The sequence below is a fragment of the Stenella coeruleoalba genome (assembly GCF_951394435.1).
Source record: "Stenella coeruleoalba genome assembly, chromosome: 8".
NCBI classification, from domain to species: Eukaryota; Metazoa; Chordata; class Mammalia; order Artiodactyla; family Delphinidae; genus Stenella; species Stenella coeruleoalba.
Window position 1 is genome coordinate 37,245,025 of NC_137154.1, and position 18,961 is coordinate 37,263,985.

General features: G+C 52.6%; 1 protein-coding gene across 1 annotated transcript; it reads left to right on the forward strand.

The window, feature by feature from the left end:
- Nucleotides 1–328: 328 nt before the first annotated feature.
- On the forward strand, nucleotides 329–18,733 carry IGSF22 (immunoglobulin superfamily member 22; the record flags this gene model as incomplete). Its single annotated transcript, XM_079928784.1, has 22 exons — nucleotides 329–437; nucleotides 1,983–2,114; nucleotides 2,324–2,460; nucleotides 3,665–3,764; nucleotides 3,847–3,886; nucleotides 4,094–4,268; nucleotides 4,942–5,055; nucleotides 5,587–5,749; nucleotides 6,392–6,664; nucleotides 7,614–7,898; nucleotides 8,621–8,745; nucleotides 8,834–8,975; nucleotides 9,130–9,426; nucleotides 10,750–11,052; nucleotides 11,843–12,016; nucleotides 12,229–12,357; nucleotides 12,998–13,294; nucleotides 13,796–13,884; nucleotides 14,078–14,270; nucleotides 15,393–15,692; nucleotides 16,494–16,823; nucleotides 18,192–18,733. The coding sequence occupies 22 exons, from the start codon at nucleotides 329–331 to the stop codon at nucleotides 18,260–18,262; spliced, it is 3,978 nt and encodes a 1,325-aa protein (XP_079784910.1). The 3' UTR covers nucleotides 18,263–18,733.
- Nucleotides 18,734–18,961: the final 228 nt, after the last annotated feature.

Consider the following 18,961-nt stretch of genomic DNA (forward strand, 5'->3'; position numbering starts at 1 on the left):
AATCCTACCTCCTCTCCCTCCAAGTACTTGGAATAGTTTGGCACTAGTCAGTGGGGGACAGGCCCATTGGTCCTTGTAGCCAACCAGGGAAAGGGAGACACTAAGGGAAGAGAAGAGAGGCCAGAGAGAAGAGGCTTGCTGCCCAACCTCTCCTCACCCTCCCCTGTGCACAGCGATTTCCCTCTGTGTCCACCTGTCCCATCCCTTCCCCCCCACCACACACACACATAAGAACATCTCTGAGTCTCCCTCTTGCTCCCTTCCTTGTCCTTCATGGCCTCATCCTCTCCCTGGTCCTCCCAGGTGAGTGCCCACGCCTGCTGTCACCATGACGACCATTCACCACAAGGAGATGCTTCAGGAGCACGTGTCCATGGAGTTCTCCAGTTCCACCACCGACATGCAGACCTTCTCCCAGACAACCAAGATCGTGGGAGGCAAGTAGAGTGGGATGGCTGGAGGAGGGGGTCAGTAATCAGGTAGGGGCAGCCTTTCTTCCTCCAGTATTTGCGACTGCTGGGCCCCTCGAGAGCCCAAGATACCACCAGCAGCCCTTCCCAACCTGTGTTTCTAATCTGTGCTTTGATAAAGCTTAGCCAGCCAGATGCTCACCCACAGATCCAACCTCCAGAAAAAAAGCTTAGGAAAAATCAGTCACATGGATGTGTGTGAGTGATTGATGAACTCTCAATTGCTTAAGATCAGAGCCATAGGCAAATACCATCTCTGATGGTAGAATTTCAGGCATGGAGGAAGTTAGGGAGGTAGCAACCTTATCTACCTATGAATAATAATGCTGGCCCTGCCTCACTTAAGAAAGAGAAGACCTGGAGCTGCCAGTGGAGAGAAGATGAACACATAAACAACTGACTTGAGCTTCCAGGCACTCAGCCCTTGGGGACCAGACTTGGGGGAGGGCAGATCCAAGGGAAAGCTGAGAAATGGTCTCAGAGCAGAACAGACTGTTTTAGTCATGTCTCTAGAGGAAAGTGATTAAAAGATGGCCAGGGACCAGGATATTGAATTCCTGTCCTCCCAGTCATTGCCCCCTCCTTCAGAGTCCTCTGTGCACAGAGGTGAAGACCAGGTAAACACTTTACACCAATTCCTCCTGGCCAGTGAGGCAGAGCTAGTGGAACAGCCGGGACTCAAGACCAGAAGTTGCAAACTCAATTGCCTATAGTAGCGATTCTCAGCCCTGACTGCGCATCAGAGTCATCTTAGTGTAGGAGTGGGGGGAGAGGGGAGTGAAAAAAAACAGCGATATGTGAGTCAGAGGGTTAAATCTGGTGGTTTTTTGTTTTTTGTTTTTTTAAGATCTCCGGGGATTCTGACGTGCAGCCAGCGTTGAAAACCACTGGCCGATAGTGTCCAGGCAGGGAACATAAATGCAGAAAAAAGACTGAGGTGAACTGGACAGGATATAGTCCATCTAAAGGGACAGTCACTCTTCACCTCCCTCCCACTGACTGTTCTGTTACCATATGGGAATGTGAGTCCAGTGCTGAGGATCCAGAAGTCTGCATTTTTATGTGAAATCTCTGTTTTTAGATGTAGGGCTATTTTTTGTTTAAACATTGTAAAGGTCAAATAAAAAAACATGTGTAGACCAGGTGCAGCCTTTAGAACTCTGGTCACTATTTAATGCTACTGGGGGACCAGAACTTCCAGAAGAGAAGCCCAAGACGCCCATAAAATCCCAAAGACAAGTTTCCGTCTAAGACAGAAAAAAGTAGAACTCAAGGCTTTGACCCAATAAAGATTGACCAGGGGGTGGATGAGGCGTTGGCTCCCCTAGTGGTTGAAATTTGCCATAACACAATGACCCACCGACTCTTTAAGGACCTTGTTTCTCGGCCAGTGCTGGTCCTGCCCCCCGCTAACCTAAAATGCTCCACCGTCCCCTCAAGAAAATGTCAGCCCTCCAATTCCAGGCTAAGCTCCGCCTGTGGCCCATTCTGACCTCTCGCCCGCCGCCACAGAGGAAATCGTGACGAGGAAGTCCTCCAGCACCACAGAGTTCTTCAGCTTGGTGACCCGGAGTTCCAACATCCCTGCTGGCGAGAGCATCCCGGAGTTCGTGGATAAGCCTCAGCCGGTCATCGCGCCCGAGGGTGCGTCCCTCCCCGCGTCTCCCCAGGCCCCTGGGTGCTTCCCTTTCCTCCCCAGTGCCCCAGCCGCCACCACCACCACCATTGTCCTCTCAATACACAATCACTGGCTGGGTCGGGCCGAGGGTCCCTGCCCTGCCCAGGGCTGGGAGCAGGTAGAAGGTGCAGCTTGGAGGCTAAGAGGGAAAAAATAGGTCCTGTGCCCACTGCAGGGGATAAAGCCATGTTCCGAGTCCGGGTGCAGGGGAACCCCAAACCCAACATCTCCTGGAAGAGAGAGAGCGGCACCCCCATCAAGGAGTCCGCCAAGATATTCTACGACAGCGTTAACAAGGAGCACGTGCTGAAGGTGCGAGGTCCAGTTACCCATAAGGTCGGAGGCGGGGACCCCTGGCATGGGCTGCAGGTCCTGTCGCAAACAAGAGATCCACAATGGAGACCCAAGAACTGGGAGATGGGAAAAGGGGCTGTCATTGCCCTAGAGGAGGGGCAGGATAAGAGAAACCATGTCAGGAGCTGGGGGGTTGCCAGAGTGAGCAGGGGACCAAAATTAGGGGCGGGGTAAGGCAGAGCTAGGACAATGCCAGAACAAGGAGGGGGCAAGACCAAATGGAAGAGAAAGAGAGGTTCCAGAAGGTGAGTGAACCCAAAAGGAACGTGAAACCAAAGCTATGGGCGTGGCTAGAAGGGGCTAAGACCACGGTGGGCGGAGCCAGGCTGAGCTGGCGCGGGACCGGCACGGAGGGAGGGGCTGGTCCTAGAGTGTAGGTGAGGGTGAGGGTTCCTGGGCTATTCAGGGGAACCTTCCAGAAGAGCAATGCCAAGGGCCGATCATCCTAGGGTCTAGCTATCTTCTGCATGCAGCCTCTGGCTCCAGACCCTTTGAGGAGAGGGAGGGATGGGTCCCTGGGAGACCTAGACCTATAATTACTCCTGTTCCTCATCCTGCCCGGACTTCCCACTGTGAAAGGCAAAGAGCCTCCCTTCTCCCCACAGACAATGGTTGCTTCCTTCTCCTCCCGAAGGTGCATTCTAGGACCCTTAGCCCCTACAGCACACACAAGCTGCCCCAGAGCGCCCCCCCCTACTGGCCACTCCTTACACAAGGTCATTCATTCGGCAAGCACTTTCCAGGAACCCACTGGTACCTAAGTGCCTTTCTACAGGTGCCAGGGCAGCCTTGTTCACCCCCATTTCCTCAGGGGCTCAGGCCAATACCTGGTACAGAGGAGTAAATCCGTGTTGAATAAAGGCGTACTCAGCCCAGCGTCAGAAACTGCAGATAAAGCTGCAAATCAGAGGAAGTCCCTGTCATCCAGGAGCTCACAGCCAAGGGGGAGAATCCAATGCAGAATCAGGCTCCAAACAGACACACGCACACTGACCACTACCTGGCACCTCCTAATCACAGAGGCTGCTCAATCCTCCACACACACATCCAGCACTCAGCTCCTCCCCCAGCCCAAAAGAAACACCCTCCTTTCCCATCTCACAGACAGTCCCCCTGTGGTTCCCTCCCCGCCTCCCCTGCTAATGGCCTGACTCTGATCCAGCTGGAGCCACTGACCTCGGATGACTCTGACAACTACAAGTGCATTGCAAGCAATGACCATGCAGACGCCATCTACACCGTGTCCTTGCTTGTGACCGAGGGTGAGCCAGCCCCGTTCTCCTGGCCTTTCCTCTTAGGGACCAAACTCCCTCTGTCTGACCCTATCCCTCTCTCTGTCCTCAGGTGAAGAAAAATTGGATTTCAAAAAGATGTTGAGGAAGAGGTGAGGCTGGGAGGCTCCTCTGCCTAGGGTGTGGTCCCCCCACCCTCCAGGCTAGAGCTTCTGGAAGGCCTTTCAACAGCCCCCTGAGTTAATGGCCCAGCCTCCAAGAATCCATGGAGTAGGGAGGAGCATCTCATGGTTGGGAGAGGCCCCCTCTGTCTTCAGAGAAAGGCACTAAGTCCAAGTTTGGCACCCGCTTCCTTCCAGGGGACCCCCTCCCCCCAAGAAGCAGCAGAAGAAGGTGACGGATGAGAAAGAGATGCTGGAGATTTTGTCCCAGGTGCCCAAGAAGGACTTTGAGAAGACCTGCATGGAGTATGGTTTCACAGACTTCCGGGGACTGCTCAAGAAGCTCAAAGGGATGAAGAAAGTGGAGGTAGAGGTCAGTGCCCATCAGGGAGCAGGGAGCTGCAGGCCAGGGGCTGGGCCTTACCGAAAGTGCTAGTGCCTGTGTGACTCCCAGTGGCAAGGTCTTCCCACCACGCACGTGCGTACTCAAGGGCATTCTCTACTGCAAGGGCAGGCAAGGAACTCAGGTCACCCTCCTTCTACCTCTTTTCTCTTCACCGCTCCCTAATGTATTTGCATGGACTTTGGAGTCAGACAGACCTGGGTTCAAAGTCCAGTTCTACTGCCTTATTAACTGAGTGAACTTGGGGGTCTCTCTGATCCTGCTTCTTCATCTGCAAAATGAAAATTATACTTTCCTTTTTCATTTGTTTTTGTGGTGGTGTTCTCATTTAGTCACTCAACAACTCATAACTGTTAAGCATCTACACTGGAATTAGAAGGCCTATGTAATGGGCCCAGGTACATAGTGACTATTCCGCAAATGGTGGTTCCTTTCTCTTCCCTTATCGTACCCGTTTCCCCCTAAATCTTCAAGTTGTTCGTTGTAGGGGGAGGGGGGTGGCGGGGAGCACAGTTATCTAATCAGCCTAGTCATTTCTCCCCAGACCTTCAGGGGGCTCCTCCAGCACTGGAGACACAGTCTGGGCAGATTCCAGGTTCCAGATGCCTCTGACACCTGCCTTTTTGTTACCACAATCTCTCAGACCATCCAGATTCTGAAGCCCCTGGAAGACAGAGAGACCAAGGTGGATACCACGGTGGTCTTTGAGTGCATAATGGAGCTGAAGGACCCCAATGTCAAAATGACATGGATCAAGGTGGGGCGAGCACCTAGGAAGGGCCCACCCTGGAATATCATTTTTCCTCTGCACCCCTTTCCTTCCAAGACCCTCTCATTACCCATAAGCCCTTTCCTCTCCTCCATCCCATCAAAAGGATGCCATCTGGTATGGTTGAAACTGGATGAGAGCTGGGCTTTATTCTTAGATGTTCCACCAGTTTGCTGTTTGATTTGAGACAGTTACTTCCCTTTCTCCATACCTCAGTCTACCCATCTGAAAAGGCTGGATCAGATAGTCCTGCAGGTCACTGAAGATGGACCTCTAAGAGAAAGTATCTAGTGAACTCATGCATATTAAGAGTTCAGGCCTCGGGAGAGGCAGAGACCCTGGATCCCACCGAGCCAGATGATGAGGCTAGAGAGATCTTAGGGGCCTCTGAGTGTGTTTGAGGATCTTAAAGAGGTAGATACGGCACCTTCCAGCTCAGGCTGGCTTTGGGGAATGGAGACCTCTAGAAATCTCCTCCTAAACCCCTTCATCAGCGTTTCTACCTATTCCGTGAGGCAGGATAATGAGCCACTGAGGATCCAGTACTCCCTGGGCAAGTATGACGTGAAGCAGATGGGCACCAAGTACATGCTGGTCATTACCAACGTGAACATGAACGATGCAGGCACCTACAGCCTGTCCGTGGACAACAAGAGGATGAGTGCAAAGCTCACAGTGCTGGGTAAGAGTGTGGGCACCAGGCAGCACAAGGAGGACACAGTCAGGGTCAGGGCAGAGGAATATCCAAGGATGGGGTCCATGGGGACATGGGAGGAAGGACCATGGGGCTGTGCACAGATTGCACGGGAATGGGAGTTAATGGCGGAGAGAGACGTGGGGTATAAGGGAGAGGATTAAGAGATAAAGTGCTGTGGGGCAGTGTAGCATAGTGGTTAAGAGTACAGCTTCTGGAGTTGAACTACTGGAGTTCAAAGCCCAGCTTCTGTCACTTACGAGCTGTGTATTTGGGGCAAGTGATTTAACTTCTCTTTGCCTCAGTTTTCCCATCTGTAAAATGGGAAATAATGGTAGAGTCTACCTGAATGCTTTAATATGTGCAGAATGGCTAGAATAGTGCCTGGTGCATATCTAAAACCACATAGAGAAATATTCTTTCTAAAATTGCTGTTAACATTACTGGGGAGGAGACCATATGAACATTATGGGAGGAGACTCTAGGATTCACAAGCAGAAGGAAAGAAGGATGCTTTCCCCAACTGTGGGCTACAGGACCCAAGTCTTTATGCCCCCCCTTCACCATCCTGCCCCTCAGGAGGGATCAGGGATACAGCCCAATGAATGCCCCTCCTACTCTTTGCTGCAGATGAGCCTCTGAAGTTCTTGGGAGAGATGAAGCCAATGAAGGTGATGGAGCGCCAGACAGCTGTATTTGAGATCCACCTCTCCAAGAAAGTGCCCAACTTTGTGTGGAAGTTCAATGGAAAGGAGCTGAAGAGGGATGAAAAGTATGAAATCACTGTGTCTGAGGATGGTTTGACCCACACGCTTAAGATTAAGGATGCCAGACTCAGTGACAGTGGCGAGTTCTCTGCCGAGGTGGGGGACCTGGTTCAGAAGGCCCAGCTCACTATTGACCGTGAGTGTTTGGGCCAGAGCTTGAGGGGTGGGCTTCATGCCACAGCAACCTCCATGTGAGCATCTATCCATCCATCCATCCATCCATCCATCCATCCATGTATCTGTCCATCTCCTCCTTGCAAGGCCCTTTGATGGCTACTAGAAAGATAGAGAGTTCTCTCTGCTAATTCCTAGTCTAGTGGGAGAAGCAGGTGTGGCAATGGAATTAGAACAAAAGTTCTTAAGCAAGGAGTCAAGACACTCTAGGATCTTACTATCGGCTGGGAGATCACAGGTCAAGAAATTATTAGCCTTTATGGCTCTAATATCATATATTACAGCACATCACTCTTGACTACTTACATTCTTATATTATACCTAGTTTGGAGAGTTGCACATGATGGTGGGTCATACATGTGAACCACTCTTGACACAAGTGACATGGAACAATCATTGCTGTGATTGAGGGAGACATGGAGGCTGTGAGAACCCAAAGAAGAGGTACCACGTGGCAATGTCAAAAAGGATATGATGAGATGACGGCAAAGCTTTACCAAGTAAAACAAAAAGGAATTCAGTTTTCAGGGAAGGGGCAAGAGAAGAGGACATTCTCAGGAGAGGGAATAGCATGTGTAAAGGCCCAGACACCAGAGAGACAATGCAATTATGGCTGGAGCTCCAAGGGGACATTAGAGATACTGCCTGCAGTGCCGTGAGGAGGTGAAAGCTGTTGTCCCATTTTACATATGAGGAAAGTGAGACTTAGGGAGTGAATGCGCTGCATACAGTCAGCTGGCAAGCAAGAGGCAGAGCTGGGACCCTCCCTGCCGGGTACTTCTGTGAGTCGGGTACACACTTCATGTCACAAGGCCCTGTGGTTTCTAGGGTCAAGAAGAGGAGCAGGGCAGCATCTAGCTGCAGAGAAGGAGGTTGGGAGCAGGACCAAGTGTTTGTTTGTCTGTCCATAGGCATCCCTATAAAGTTTGTGAGCACCCTCAAGAACGTGCGTGTGAAAGAGAGGAGTTGTGCGTGCCTTGAGTGTGAGCTGACATCCAAGAATGTGACCCTGCGCTGGAAGAAGGACGGACAGCTGCTGGAGCGTAGCTCCAAATACAGCATGAACCATGAGGGCAAGCGAGCGGAGCTGGTCATCGAGGATGCACAGCTCAGTGACAGTGGCGAGTACACTGTGGTGGCCATGCAGGATGGGGACCCCATGGAATACTGCAGTACTGCTGCAGTCACTGTGGAAGGTATACGCCCACCCTGTCAGTCCCCACTGACCAAGCCCCCAGCCCTAACAGTTTCCTACTGTGGACACCCATCAGTCCCCTGACTGACTTCAATGCTCCTCCAGACCATGATCTAATTCTACCTCCCCACTCTGACCGCCCCCATCTCCCAAATTCTGACCATCTCTACCTCCTAGACACTGACCATCCCTCATCTTTTGAATGCTATCCCCAGTCCCTTGACTTCATCCATCCTTTACTTCCAGACTCTGACCATCCCCAGCAAACTTGGTCACCCCACACTCCTAGACCCTGACCAGCCCCTACTCACTATCCCTGACCACTCCTCACTGACTCTGACCACCCTCAACTCCCAATAAACGCTGGGCATCCCACAGAACAGCATAACCAGCTAAATATCCCAACTCCATTAACCACCTGCATCCCACCATCTAGTCCCCTTCTTCACCTGAGCATCCTATGTCCCCACTGACCATCCTCCGATGATCAGCCCCCCATTAGCCATCTCCCAGAATTCCCAGTTGCCATTTCCCAATGCCATTGACTTTTCCCCAACCGCCCCCCACCTACCTGCTCTAATGCCCCCACCGACCATCACCCACTTGCCCATTTCCAAACATCTTGCTCATCATAAATGATTTTGATAGATGCCACCAGCCCTTTTTCCGTAAGTCCCTTCCACCCCGATACCCTAACCCAACCCCTGCCCCCTTTCTCTCGAGAGCGGCTGGCCACCGTGAAGAGCGGGATGTCCGACGTGCACGCGGCCACCGGGAGCCTGGCTGAGCTGTGCGTAGTGCTGAACGACGAAAAGGTGGATGGCGTGTGGCTGAAGGATGCCGAGGAGGTCCGAGGCAGGGGCCAGGGAAGGGAATGAAGGATGAAGGGGTCGACCGGGCATACACTCGCAGTCATGACCGCCCCTCGCCCCGCAGATCACGGACTTGACCGGCGCGCAGATCGTGAAGCAGGGTGCGGTACACAAGCTCATCTTCCCCAATATGGGGCCAGAGCATGAGGGCAAGTACACATTCAGGGCCAAGGGTGCAGAGAGCGAAGCCTCAGTATTTATTGCAGGTAAGGTCGCCGCCCACTATGGACAAAGCTAGACCACGCCTGGCCCGCCCACCTACTCCTAGCTCCTCCCCCATCCCCCATGGGCTCCTCCTCCACCCCTCGGCTCCTCCCGCGTCCCTGCTCTTCGAGCCTTCCCTGCCGCCCCTCCCTGCAGATCCTCCAACCATCGACCCATCGGTACTGGAGGCACTGGCCGCGCACCCGGTGACCGTGAAGGTGGGCCACACCGCGAACATCAAAGTGCCCTTCCGGGCAAAGCCGCTGCCCAAAGTGACGTGGTACAAGGACGGCATGGAGGTGACGGAGGAGGAACGCGTGTCGATGGAGCGTGGGGAAGACCAGGCGCTGCTCACCATTTCGAACTGCGCGCGGGAGGACAGTGGCATCATTATGCTCAAGCTCAAGAATGACCATGGCTCCGCCACAGCCACGCTGCACCTCAGCGCGCTGGGTGGGCCAAGACCCTGGCTTGGCTGGGCTGGGGGCGGCACGCAGGCTGAGGAGAGAGCTGGAGTTCGGGTTGAGAATGGGAATGAAGTGCTGGCTTTGCAGCCAGAAGACGCCCATTTCCTAACTTCCTAACTAGGTGGCCTTGGGCAAGTCCATTAACTTTCCTGAGCCTCAGCTTCTCATCTGCGACAGGGTGGTTTTTTTAAAGTGCCTATTTCAAGTGAATTTAAAGACTATAGCAGAGTGCACAGCACGTACTTGACCTTCAGATGTTGCTGAAGTATTGTAACTGACTTGGAGATGAGGATGTGGTTGGAAGTAAGGTGGAAATGAGGTAAAAGAGAGGTGGAATTTAGGATGAAGGTGAGGTTCATTGCGAAGAATATTGGAGTTGGAAGTGAAATGGAGTGAGGGGAGGTGAGATAGGGTTGAGGATAGAATGAAATTGGAGAGAAAGATGGAATGAGGGTGGAAATGGTATTTGGGATGAGTCTGAACATAAAGTTAAGGAAAGACATGAGGAGCTGGCCTTAGTGAACTCATATTCAACATGCAACACACACACACACACACACACACACACACCCCAGCATCACCTCCTCCACCTGCATCTCCATCAAGCTGTGCGTTTGGATGGATTGGGTTTCAATTCAGTTTGGCAGTATGACTGAGCACCTCCTCTGTGTTCTCAGTACTGAGGACACAGGGATGAGTTATCCCCAGCAGTCCCTCAACCCAAAAGGGATAAAAACCGGCAGACAGGGCTTCCCTGGTGGCGCGGTGGTTGAGAGTCCGCCTGTCGATGCAGGGGACACGGGTTCATGCCCTGGTCTGGGAAGATCCCACATGCCGCGGAGCGGCTGGGCCCGTGAGCCATGGCCGCTGAGCCTGCGCGTCCGGAGCCTGTGCCCCGCGGCAGGAGAGGCCACAGCAGTGAGAGGCCCTTGTATCAAAAAAAAAAAAAAAAAAAAAAAAAAAAACCGGCAGACATGTAATTATAAAATAAACTGTAATAAAAGAAAGTACTGGAGTTCTGGAAGCTGAGAGGAGGGGAGACCTTGTCTGGAAGAGGTAAGTGGGAATTAGCTGAGGTGGGGGTCCCTCAGCTCCAGTTCACTCATTCCTAGGCGGACAGGAATCTCGGGGGGCGGGGATCAAGACATTTGGGCAAGTCTTAGGAAAACAGTGACAGAGGGAAGGGCAAGGGATCCGCAAAGCTCAGAATCTAGCTATGTCTCAGTCTGGTGGACCTCCAACCAGTGGGATGAAGCCCTTCTGGCCCTTTGCTCCAAAGACACATTCTGATGCTCTCTTCTGTCCTTAGACCGTCCCAAGCCTCCCCAAGGCCGGGTGGAGTTCCTGGAGCTCTCGGGTAATTGTGTGCACATGAAGTGGAAGGCCCCGAAGGACAACGGCGGGCGGCCTATAACACAGTTCATAGTGGAACGGAAGGCAGTCGGCAAGAAGTCCTGGATTAAGATTGGTGAGGTGGACAGCAAAGTCACCAAATTCTCCACCAACAAGGTGGAAGAGGGGAAGGCCTACCAGTTTCGTATCCTGGCCGTCAATTCGGAAGGAGTGAGCGACCCGCTGGAGACAGAGGAAGTGTTTGCAGGAAATCCTATTGGTCAGTGAGATAGCCCCGTGCTCAATGGGGACCTCAGGGGCCACCGTGGGGACCTTCAGCCAGTGAGGAGTGCTGGTCTGTGGGAGATTCCGCAGGGTCATCTCTAGCTGCCCCACGAGACAGATGGCTTCTAGAGTAAGAGCAGAAGATCGTTTTGGACGGGAATTGTCAACTTTTTCCAGTCAGATCACATGCACAACACACTCCCGTGGGTACCTCCAGAACTGTGCACAGTTCCAGGGAGATAACTCCACTTGTTTCTCCATTCCAGAAATCATCCCATACGCAAGGGAGAGTAATGTTGCTTTAGGGATAGCCTTGAATCCACTCTAATTTTTTTTCCAAAGAAAACCCTTGACAACATTGGCATTTTAATTATGATCACTAGTTAATTACTTGCTACACTCCTCCCAACTGATCTCCATGTTTCTGTGTGTCAAGACAGTACATTAAAAACTGTGCCACTGGGGCTGCCACAGGTTGGAAAATTCAAGTTGGCGGCTCTCTATCTTGGCTACACATTAGAATCACTTGAGGTCTCTTAAAAAATGCTGATTCCTGGTCTCCACCCTAGGCCAGCTGAATTAGAATATCAGGACACAGGACCCAGACACTAGTTTTTGGTGGTGTTTTGGGGTTTTTTTTTTTACTTCCCACATGACATTAATGTGCAACCAGAGTTAATCATTGGCTTAAGTTTTTTTAAGGAAGGAACCAGAGCTCAGCATGGGGTGGGCAACTGTCTACATGCTCCCCCACCTAACCTCTGCCCTCTCTCTCTCTCCCACAGAGCCCCCTGGTCTTGCCTCCCAGCCCCAAGTGACTGACGTGACCAAAGAGGCTGTGACCATCACATGGAACGCCCCCACCCAAGATGGGGGAGCCCCAGTGCTCGGCTACATTGTGGAGCGGAGGAAGAAAGGCAGTAACCTGTGGGTGCCAGTCAACAAGGACCCCATCCAGGGTGAGGTCGAGGGACAAAGGCCCAGGAGGGACCAAGGGAGACTTTGTTGGGTGGACCCATGTTCCCGTGCTGCTCTGAACACACTCCCTCCTCCAACTCCTTTGTGGGTTTTCATAGCATCTCATGACCCCCTCTTCCACATCTACTCACTCTATGGTCTCCTACCACGTGGACCACCCCTGGCCTCATTACCCCTCAAATTCCCATTTCAGGCACCAAGTACACTGTGGATGGTCTCCTGGAGGACACAGAATATGAATTCCGAGTTGTAGCTGTGAATAAGGCAGGCCCCGGACAGCCTAGTATGCCATCCAGCTCAGTGGTAGCCAAGGACCCTGTCAGTGAGTATGGTGCTGCCAGGCCCCAACACATAGTGGAATTAGCCATTGGAGGTAGAAGGAGGATTTCTTCCCGGGAAAGTCTAACAGGAGTGGATCACACAGTCTCCACTCTCTGGGAGCCGCCAGCCTGATAGAGGGACAAGATCCACACACAAGAGAAAGCCAGCAAATAAAGATTGAGAGTCAGGGACAGCGAGGAGGTGGGTGGAAAAAAGTTTTTATCAAATGTTGAGTATGTCTGGTTAGGGGAGGTAGTAGAAGCATGTTTGAGGATTGAGCAGGGGTGTTGGGTAAGTGGTTGGGTGGGTGCTGAGCTTAGGTGGTGAGATGGGGAGATCACGCGTGAATGGGTGTGGTGCAGAGGGCTGAGCTAAAGGCTAGAGTTTTGAATACAGAGGGGTTGAGTGTATAGTGTATATTGAATTTGGAGGGTTTTGACTTCAAGCGTGAAAGTATTGAGACTGAGAGAATTCAATTTAGAGGTTGTTGAAGGTGAAAGCCTGGGTATTGAGCGTTTTAACTGTGAGTGTTGAAGGTAGAGGTGTTGAAAGTTAAGTTTCAGGGGTATTGAGTGCAGGAATTGGGCATGGCGTTGAGTGGAGAAGAATCTGGGGGCTGACTAGTTGTCTGTGTCACGCAGAACCCCCGGGCCTGGTGCAGGGCCTGCATGTGTCGGATTCCTCCAACTCCAGCATCTCCCTGGCCTGGCTGGAGCCTGCCGAGGGAGACCCACCCTCTGGCTACATCCTTGAGATGCGGGCTGAAGACACCAAGGAGTGGTCCAAGTGCACAAAGATCCCCATCTCGGGCACCTGCTACACAGTAGGAGGCCTCACCGAGAGGCAGAAATACTTCTTCCGAATCCGGGCTGTGAACGAGGCTGGGTGTGGGGAGCCTGTGGAGCTGGACGAGGGGGTCCGTGCCATGCCACCACCAGGTGAGGGATGCAGACAGGGCTGGAGTGTAGGCCCCAACATCCTAGCTCCACACCTTCCTCTCTGGGACCTCATCCCACAGGAGAAAACTGGGCAATGCTGTGATCAACAAAGAGTCGTCCATGCTTGTGCCTGGACAGAGCTAGGGATAACCCCAGGGCCTTCCCTGCCAAAAACAAACAAACAAACAAACAAAACAAAAACCAAAAACCCCACTCATTGTGTGCCGAATAGTATCTACTGTGTGCCAAGGGAGGTGTTAGGGATTTAGAAAAAAATAAAACACAGGACCTGCCCTAAAGAGTCTTATATAATAATAGAGGGAGACAGATGAGAAAAAATAAATAAATGCTTCACAGCATCACAGGGTTGCTAGATGTCTGTATGGCCTGTAGTGAGAGCATGAAGGAGAAGAGGTTGGGAAAAGCTTTGGAGGGGAGGCTTAAAGCTAAGTCTTCTGGAAAGAGTGTTCCATGCTCCCATCTCTGTCTCCTCCATCTCAGCTGCTCCCAAGTTTGACCTCAGGGCCCGGCTGAAAAGTCACATGGTGGTTCGCGCTGGGACAGCCCTCTGTATCCACGCCGCCTTCTCTGTGAGTCCTACCCTGGCCCCCAGACGCCCACCACTTAACCAAGTTGGCTGCTACAGCTATCATAGTCTCTGCCTCTGCCCCTCGCCAGACCCCTGGCCTCAGAGCCTGGCAGGAGACTCCTGGACAGTGGGATAGGGCCTGCCCCCAAATACCACCCAGGTGACCCCTGGTGCCATCTCCTGTCACCACCCAGGGCTCACCACCACCCAACGTGATCTGGCTGAAGGATGGCGTGCCCACCAAGGGCAGGGAGGCCATCACCAAGAGCAAAAACCACTCCCAGTTCCTCATCAGCAGCACCAAGCGCTCCGACTCAGGGGTGTACCGCATCTTGCTCCAGAATGAGTTCGGAGAGGCGTACCATGACATCCACGTGCGTGTGGCAGGTATGACAACAGGTAGAGGCCTGGGGAAGCATCGCTGCACACGCTCCCTAGGGCTGCTTGAGTCCCTACCACTGTAAGGTCATGCCTTAAGGTAGTCAAGGCTTCTTGGGCACCACAAAGCAAGACTTTATCAGCCTTTGCCTTAATGCGGAGGGTTGTTTTCACTTTTTCTCAGTATCTTGAAGCCCCAGAGGCATTGAACTAGGACCCAGCCCTTGTTTCAGTCTCAGTCATATGTGGAGAGCTTCGGGGCATATGCAGAGTAGGGTCTGTGAGCATAGAGAGAGCAGAGAATGGGTAAGAGGCAGGAGGGACAGATGGAGAGGAATCCATTAAAACTTGGGGTGATTTGCCTATATGTTATTGGAAATACTTTTAAAGTTTGTGATGTGGTCACCGAGAAAGCCTTTTGGGGGGAGCTTCACAGTCCCACAGTGTCATTGCCATCCAGCTTCATTAGAATTCTTGAACCACAGCTGAAATGAGCCTTCTGTTATTTTTCAGTCCCCCCAATTTTAATAATTTAGAATTTTAATAATAAAGGTGGTGAGTAAACACTTTGGAAAGAGCCTTTTCATTATCTTAGGTTGCAGGAAACTTTGTAGGTTTTGAGGTTTAACACATTGTGTATTATTAAATTTACGTTAATCACTATGCCAAAGAGTATGTGACACATTCTTCTGCATTGATGCATTTTGTACCCCTCTCCATTAAAATCATAACAGCCCCCCCAAATTGGGTGGCCTCTTAGAGACGGCTGGAAGCTTTATAATAAAGCCCTAAACCCCCAAGAGAAGAATGGGTGAACTTTTATTGAACAGCTCCTACATGCCAGGCACTTTACGCAACATTTCCATGATAGTTATTGTTAGCCTCATTTTGCAAATGAGGAAATGGGTCTCAGAAAAGATAAGTAACTTTGCCAAAGTTCACAGGGCTAGTAAATGGCAGAGCTACACTTCATAAATAGTTCTTTCTGACTCCAAGACCCCCAGCTGCCTGAGAGTTAGAAGAAGGTAAGGTGCCCCATCCCATCCTCCTTAGGGCTTGGCAGGTAGCGGGGGTGGGGGCACGATACTTCAGCCCCCCCAGGGTGGCTGATGGACCTTCGGACCCTTCCAGATTTTCCGCAGCCACCCACAAACCTGCAGCTGTTCGAGGAGGTCCCCAACACGGTGACTCTGACCTGGAACCACAGCCCCGACGTGCAGGAGGACAGCGAGGCCCACTACGTCATCATGAAGCGGGATGCCAGCACCGCCACCTGGTTCACTGTGGCCGAGCACGTCTTCAGCAACAAGTACACGGTGACCGGGCTGCTCCCCGGCAGGAAGTACTACTTCCGGGTGCTGGCCCGGAACGAAATCGGTGACAGCGACCCGCTGGACTCCAGGGATACCTGGCTCGTCAACAAGGACAAGAGTGAGTCTGGGGACTTGGGGGTTCAGGTAACGTCTGGGATCCCTGATGGCGGGCATGAAATAAGGGTTGCAAGGGGTACCCAAGATTTGAGGTAAAATCTGAGGAGCACTGAGGTGAAAGGGTTAATTAACATCAGGGACCCGGGGGAGAAAAGCAGAGGCCTGGAAGCCTAGGGGAGGAGATTCCTGCGGGGTACACTGAGGGGTGGGAATAACGCGGAGGGGGGGTGGGGAGGTCCCCTTGGGGGCGGGGATGACAGTGGGGTGCCGGAGGGTGAGGAGGGGTTGTGGAGCTGAGAGGCTGGCTGAGGACCTGACTGAGGACTCAGGGAGAGTCCAGGGAGCAGGGATGACATCCAGAAACCCTGGAGGGAGGGCATTAAGGGTAAGGATAGCTGCGGGAATCTTGAAATGAGGGCCTAAATTGGAGAAAGCAGAGACCGTGGAGGCTGCGAGGGCGTTGGGGAAAGCTTGGATGGGGAGTTAAAGGCCAGATAACAGCTCGGGTCCGGAGGCTGGCGGCTGGAAAGAAGTCTAGGACGCCCGGGTCTGGAAAAGCGTAAAACCCCGCGGACCTGGTTTAGGTCTTGGAACCCATGGGGGTAGGGGGGTGGCGGAAGGGAAAGCTTAGGAACCAGTATAAAGTCCGGGCCCCAGAGTTGATAGCGCGTGGGAATCTAACCCAGGTCCTCAGGGTTCCGTGAGCTGGGTCACCGGGGCGTCTTAGGAGCACTAAGCCGGCGCCCGATGGATGGGGGCCTCGGTGTGCGCTCACCGCCCTTCGTGTCCCATCCGGGCGCAGCCGAGGACCAGAGCGCCAAGCTGAAGCCGTACCAGGAGAAAGACTGGCGCCACGCGCCGCGCTTCCTGACCCCGCTCAAGCCGCACACCGTGCTGCGCGGCCAGGACTGCACCATGACCTGCGCCTTCCTTGGGAACCCACGGCCCACCGTGACCCTCTACAAGGGCGACGTCAACATCACGGCCAACTCCAAGTTCTGGTACAACTCCACCAGTGGTGTGTGCACCATCGTCATCCCCACCTGCACACTCAAGGACAGCGGAGAGTACAGCGTAGTGGTGGAGAACGAGCTGGGCAAGGACCGCAGCAGCTGCACGCTCACCGTCTACGGTGAGGGTGCAGCGCCGGTCGGCCCGGGACGGTGAGGGTGCCTGGCTGTGTCCCGCGTGGGGCGGAGGCGCAAAATGGCGGCCTCCTGAGCCGTTGATCAGCTCTTTTCCTATGGCTGGCGCAGGCTTTTATTTAATCTGACATGGAGTGGTGTAAACATTCTCCAACTGGCCATAGTTCGTACCACTGTCCCATCTTCTCGATGTCATTTGTTATGTGCCTGGCCGCTGCAGACTTGGGAGTTTGCAATCCCTCAGTAGTCTGTAGTTTGCAACCCTTGGTGGGCCTAGACTTGCATTTGAAAAAGACGCCAGTGATCAGGCCTAAACCAGACTTACCAATCACAATCTCCCTGGCAGGGTTCTGGAAGGAATCTTTATGTTTACAAATTTTGCAAGTGGTTCTGATGTGCAACCAAAATTGAAGACTACTGGTCTGAGATAAGGATAGATGGGAGGCACTGAAGGGAACCTAGTGGAGGGAAGCCCTCCCTCTGCACATACGTGTGCTATGTTTCTGCTCATGGGTGCACATATAGGGGAAATATTCTGTTTCTTCCTACACACTCTACTGTCTTCACAGCTAAACAGCCAGTTGCATGAACTGTCTAAATGCAAAGATGACCTGTTTTGCTCCTCTTTGTTTAAACTCCCTCCTAGCTTTCCCATGATCCTTTAGATAAAAATCACAATCAACAAGCACCCCCCCCCCCCACCATCTACCTCTCCAGCCTCATCCTCTGCCACTCTCCGAAGTCTCCACGGCACACTATTGGTGTCCATGGTTTCCATGGTTACAGATGCTTTTTTTTCATCCTGTTATAGATGCCTTTCTCTGGGGAAAGGACCTGGTCCTGTTGCTCTGTCTCTCAAGTACTCAGCTAAGTGTCTGGCATTGAGGTGACGCCTCCACAGTGGCTGCTGAACTGTGTAACAGAACTAGGCCAGGGAAGGCCCTGTGGGAGTCATCCAGCTCTCATTCCACAGCTAGAGAGATCCCTGACAACTTAATTCTGGTTGTAAGCACATGGGCACAGGGCCCTGGCTCCAACACTCACCAGCCATGTGACCTTGGCAAGCCACTCTGAGCTTGTTTCCCCATGTACTGCTTAGGGCTGTCATGAGGATTAAATGAGATAGTGCACAGAAGTTCCTGGCACAATGCGTGGCAAATACGAAATGCCGAATAACTGGCAGCTCTTGGCCCCACACACCCAGCTGACCTTGGGAGACTGGGGCTGGCAAGGACTGAGGATTCCGGGCAGGGTCCAGCCCCTGGTTCCTGCATAGCGACTGCAAGTCCGGCAATTTGGAGTTTCCCTTACCCCAGCATCATTCACACTAACAAATACTTGCTTTGCTCTTTCAGACAAAGATGACAAGGCAATTCTAGCCTCCGTCACTGAGAGTCTGCAGAAGAAATCAAAGTACCTTATGTGAGCTCCAGCCCAGACCAGGCATCAGGAGGATGCTGTGATGTGCGTGGGGCTTCTTGGCCCATCCTCTGTGTGGTCCCAGCGAGAGAGACCTGGTTCCCTCTGTGGTGCTTGTCAATGTAAACATTCAGTGAAGGCATGGGACAATAAACTGAGTGAGTGCGCCTGTGCCTGTTCCTAACCATGGTGTGCAGCAGGGACCAAGGAGATAGACGTGGGCGTAGGATGGGGATACACAGAACCACGACCCCTGCTCGGTCCAAACCCACCCACATGGGGAACGACCAGCCCCCTTCTGACTGGGCCTCGCCTTGCCTTCCCCTCCTCCACAGCCACACTGCACCCTGCCCTCCCTCCGGGCATAGAGGGCAAAGTCTGCATCTTTCTCCCCATCCTGCCCTTCCCATTTCTTCACTCCAGGTAGGTGTGTCTTCAGAGTTCAGGGGTTGGAAGGGATCAGGACCTTGCCTCTTCAGTGTCTGGGGTTCCCACTATTTGAGAATTAGAGCATCTGAAAGCTAGAACGGATTGGTCATCCTGCTTGCCGGCTTTCAAACTTATGTTTTGCAGCAGAAAACCCTTCCTTGAAAAAAAAAAATTCTTAAGAACCTACTGGACTTGAAACAAGGATGGGGGTCTTTGAGCCTCCCTCCTCTACTTTATTCTTTTGCTAGCTCCCACTAGCAGGGATCTCTGTAAAAAC